A 5,128-nucleotide genomic window follows, 5' to 3' on the forward strand; every position below is an offset into this window, starting at 1 on the left:
AGTCTCCTCCTTGCCACTACCAGATGCCCGCTGACACTAAAGAACATAAACTCCAACAGAGAAGGATACCCAATGAAATTATCTCTCTGGTCACAAATAAATAGGAAAAGACAGTGAAATATAACTACAAAATTTGGTTTTCTTTGTATAAGATAATTATCATAATATTTTTTTCCCAAGAACTGCCCTTTTTCTTTGCCAAAATATTAATATGTAAACAATTTTGTAAATAATTGCAGATCTCCAGACTGTCAAAAAAGGATGCTCTGTAGAGGGCCTTCAGGTTTTTGACATACAAAAAACACACATACGCACACACACACACACACACACACACAGATTCAGTGGTGGCTGACTCACCAGTGAGAGAGAACACTCACAAACGTGAGGTGAAGAAGAGCAAAAATGGTAAAGGAAAGTTTTTTTTTCATCTTAAATCAAGACCCAACCTCTCTTAATTCAAGTTGTAATTTTGTGCATTGTTTCTCTTCAAAAACAGTATTGTTCACAAATCAAAGTACATGACAAGACAATTTATTTGGCTCTTGAATAGTCTCACATTTTAACAAATGAAACATGGTAATAGTGAGAGCTAAAATAAGAAAGAAACACAGTTTTAAGCAGGAGCATAGGTTATTTCACTGATATGGCTAATTAATCTGCCTGCTTTGGAGCTGTTTGGTCCTGTCTTCAGACTCTGATGGGCTGCACGCAGTTATGCATTGGCACTCTTCCACATAGATGTAGTCATAATTGGTTCTTGTACCATTGTGACATGTCAGGGTCACTTGTCTCCTGTGGCTCTTGAGCTCCTGGCAGCAGGTACATTGGTGTTGCATCTGATTTGCTTCCAAGGAATACCTGCCCAGGCAGACAAAGAAAAGGAATTTATGTCCTTCCATAAAAATCACCAGACACTCATTTCTAAACCCAGCATGATTTCAATAACATGTTTCATAGAAGGTGTGTTTCTGTTCCCACTGAGCTCAGTGGCAAATCTCTCTTTCACTTTAGCATGACCAGGCTTGGGCCTATTATTACCAGCTTGCAAGTGTGCACATAGCATAAGGTACAAACATGCAAGTTGAGATTGTAGTGATTTTTAGTCTGTCCACTGTCATCATTGTTTAATGGGAAATTTTATTCTCTGCATGTATGGGAGAGAGAGAGAAATGAAGGGCAGAAAGTTTTTGTTGTATACTCTATGGGCCTGAATGCAATAGGTCCCTCTTAGGGCTTTTATGTGCTATGATAAAACAAATAAAAATGGTGGTGATGATTTTGGAAGAGTAATTGATAGGAAGGATAGGCCAATCTACGTATGAGGGACTCTGTTACTAACCAAATTGTAGTAATGACTTATACAGGTCCTGACTCTTTTTGCCACAGAGGGAAATCAGAAATAACACTGCTAAAGACATTGGAACTTCACCAGTTTTACAGTGGTGTAAATCATAGAATTGCTACAATATACCTCTTTCTCCTGGTTTTACTTTTGTTCCTGTTTGAGCTTTGCCATCAGGTCCCCAGTGTTCTGCTTTGTGACTTGAACTAGTATTTATCTTCGTGAGCCTGGCTTTTTAACATTGTTTATATCATATTATATATTGTGTCACGCTCTCAGCCCAAGTGGCGGAAGGTATAATAGCACTGATGTACTACTGTGTGAAAAATATTGTCTAATATTGGCACACTTGAGATAAAGGAGGCAACGCATTCAATGGAATGACTTGCTTTTCAAGTGTATATTAAATTTGTTGAGAGTGTACAGATGATTCCATGCTTAATAGCCCTTGAGTAGTTGAATAAAGAGAGGCCAGAAGGATAAATTGACAGAAAGGAGTATCAGTAGAGTAACAAGGGGTGGGAAACTGGGGTGCCAGCCTCAGGTGTACTCTTTAAAGGGAGGGCAAAAACAGCAGCCTCTACTGCTGTCAGCCCAGCTGCCACCAGGGGTGCAGACACTGGTAGTTATATTCTGTGGAGCATAATGAACTTGTTTCTACTTACTTGGAGGAGCTGCCACAAAACCCTTCGCAGTATGTCAATTCGATAGATTTGGAAGATTTGCATTCATCCTGGTAGATCACAGTTGGTTTCTTGTGAACCTTGCAGCTGTCCGCTTTAAGAAAGAGGCAAAAATAAATAGAAATGTTTCACCTCTTTTCTTCAAATACACTGAGAGTTAAAGCTTAAATCATTTTCTCTGAGTGGAAGATGTTGATGACACAGGATTAACATGCCATTAATGTAGTTAGGAAACACGCATAAAGATTAGTTGGAGATTTCAGCTTAATGCACAGTCTTGATCTCCCAATTCTAGTAGAAAGAACTGGTGAGGAAGTATAGTCAAATTTTGGATGGAGTGGGGAATATCTTGTCACTATCAAGCGAGCCATGTTGCCCCTTTTCTTTGGCGGGACTAAGTGAAAGAGAGGGAACTAAAGAAAATTAGGGAATGGACCGTGGATAAACCCTCCTTTAGTATAGCTAGAGATATTATAATCACACATACTCTGTTTGGGCAAAAAAGCTGAAAATTACTTACATTTACATATTTTGCAGCAGCCATCGGCAGTCAGCTGGACGTCTTCCTTTAGTGCGGAGACAAAATGCAAAGATTAAGTTACCATATAGGTGGCCTATGAAGAGCTTTCTAGAACGTGTTAGCCTTCTTGTCCTTAATAAACAGGGAGTTTGGGGTACAATGGACAGCAAATAAAACCTTGGTTGGTGGACTTCAAAGGGTATCATACTGCCTAGATCCCCTACAGTCCTTGACTACAGATACTCCAAACAAGAAATAGTTTATATTTGAAGTTGGAGAGGCAATTTTTTGCTGTGTCTGTTGGGTACAGCTGACACCATGGCAAGATTAGTTTCACTCTCTTAATAGAAACCCACCTGTCTTGGTCATTAATTAACTATGGATTGTGATTTCTTGTCTTAAATTGCTTTGTATCCATTGACCCTTATTCAATGCAGCAGAACTCAATAAATAGTAAAGAATAAAAAACTGGTGAAAACTTACAGGTTTACACTCATGAGGGTTAAAGGCAGGGCATGGTGTCCTAACTTCCACTGTAATAAGTTGATCTTCAATTTTATCACATTCATAAAAGATGCATTTATTATTTTGGGGTGTCCACGTATCACCGGGCTAAAATGAAAAAAGTTAATATAATTTCTTCCATGACATGATTAAACATAGTATGGTTACTCTGAAAGGATTGACATGAGATTTTCAGTGTATGCCACTAGAAACTTGTAATTTTCCTCTATTTCTGAGGCCTTATAAGTTAGCAAGTATCAGGAGCCAAATTTCCAAACATTATTTTAATCATAGAACCGCCTACTCATATCAGCTTTAAGAAACCTTCCACATCTCACTACACATTTGAACACATTAAGGTAGGATTTAGTTATCCAAACATTTGTGTCCATTTTGAAAAATGAGGCCCTTACTGAAAATGAGTGGCCCTAGTTAATAAGAACATAGAAAGTATCCTGCTGTAAATAATAGAGGGTGTGTCTTGGTTGTGAGCTGTCTTGCTTTTGTCAACATTTCACACCTGTAGTGGCCTAAAGCAAAGTTCAATGAAAATAAAAAATAACAGTTACCTTGAGCACCTGGCTAGTGCTGTTATCCAAAGAAATTAAGCAAGCCACCTGCACACACTCCCCGCAACACTCTCCATATTTCTTTTTATACTCATAACCCTGTTTACAAAGCAATAAGAGAGAAAATGCAATGACTCGATGAGAGGGACTTTAATTGTTTCAAATCTAGAGAAAATAAACGATGGCTGAGAAAGTGAAAATGAAAAATGGAGCTCACCGAGGGGCAAGATGTATGACAGTTCACTGGTTCACACTGCACAATATTTTGCTTGGAGATTGGATCTACCACAGAACTGCAGGTACAATTCTTACATGGATCGCTTGGGACAAGCATTCCAGCCTGGGAGAAGTCAAAGATTAAGTACACTTAGATTGAACTTTTTTTTTTTTGCATGGAAAATCTAGTCTAGGAAATCTGATAAGTATGGACAGAGGTTAGCACAATTTCATGCAACATTAAAGATGCTGAAACACTAGTGTGATTAAGTTACCCTGTGGAGAGCCTAAAGCAATTATACTGCACATATTATGAAAAATAGAAAAACAGTGTAAGAGTGGGAACAAACTAACTGAAATTATACAAAAATGGTTACACTAACAAAGAAGTGGTCAGGATATGCTGCAAAAGATCAAAAGAACACTCATAGTTTGGAAAATAGATAAGTCTGGTTGGAGCTGTCTCAGTATTTTATGAACCTTCCAGGCTTCACTTGTGGCAGAAGAATCTATGAATTATATCAGGAGCCAGTGAAACGGTCATCAATTTAAAATGGATATTTAAATTTCTACCTATTTGGATACCTAAACACAGGGACATGAATGTGTTTACAGATTATAGACACAGATTTGAGGCCTCCTTTGAAAATTAATCCCAGTATCACTCTCCAAGGTCACAGGTATTAGAGAAAATCTTGTCTAAAAAGTTCAGATGTCAACTTTGAAATCTAGGCCAAAATGCTAGATGTATTTTTGAGTGCTTCATCTCTTGCACCCTACTGAAAAGTACTTCTTCCAAAATTTTGCTTTAACAGAAAGTTTTACCCATTCCAGATGTTGAAGATATAATCCAAATTTAGTTCTCTTGGGTTTCTTTTTCTTTTTCCTTTCCTTTCCTTTCTTTCCTTTTTTTATTTATTTTTTATGAGGAGCTGTTCCAAAACATGGTGGGCACATCTACACATGCTGTTGGTGTGCATGAATAAACCTCAGAGCCTCTGCACATGTGCCCAGGAGCACAGCACATTGAGCCAGGTCAGCCAGCTGGGAGCAGGGTGGGGTTTGCAGCTGGCCGGGCATGTAGCAGGGAAGCTGCAACCCCCGCCGTTCCCGGCCAGCTGCAAACCACTCCCCTCCCCCCTTCTCCTGGTCAGCTGCAAACATTCACCCTGCTCCCATGGGATGCTCCACCGCCCCACCAGTCTGAGTTAATCAGCTGAAACAGTGGTGGTGGCAAGGAGTGCAGGGCCCAGGGCCAGGGCTGGCAGGGGCCCATGCCCAGAGTGGGGCA

At 39.5% G+C, this 5,128-nt stretch overlaps 1 protein-coding gene across 1 annotated transcript in view; it reads right to left on the reverse strand.

The window, feature by feature from the left end:
- Positions 1-402: 402 nt before the first annotated feature.
- The window catches only part of LOC109299404 (mucin-5B-like), a 71,040-nt gene continuing 66,314 nt past the window's right edge, over positions 403-5,128 (reverse strand). Inside the window, exons 44-49 of the mRNA XM_019519986.1 lie at positions 3,839-3,961; positions 3,622-3,720; positions 3,032-3,160; positions 2,549-2,594; positions 2,011-2,122; positions 403-861 (exon numbers count right to left, since the gene is read on the reverse strand). Of these exons, the coding sequence (XP_019375531.1) occupies positions 651-861; positions 2,011-2,122; positions 2,549-2,594; positions 3,032-3,160; positions 3,622-3,720; positions 3,839-3,961 (720 nt within the window). The 3' untranslated portion in view covers positions 403-650. The remainder of the gene's footprint in view (positions 862-2,010; positions 2,123-2,548; positions 2,595-3,031; positions 3,161-3,621; positions 3,721-3,838; positions 3,962-5,128) is intronic.

This window comes from Gavialis gangeticus, unplaced genomic scaffold (genome assembly GCF_001723915.1).
Source record: "Gavialis gangeticus isolate Ggan-Ray unplaced genomic scaffold, GavGan_comp1, whole genome shotgun sequence".
Classification (NCBI taxonomy): Eukaryota; Metazoa; Chordata; order Crocodylia; family Gavialidae; genus Gavialis; species Gavialis gangeticus.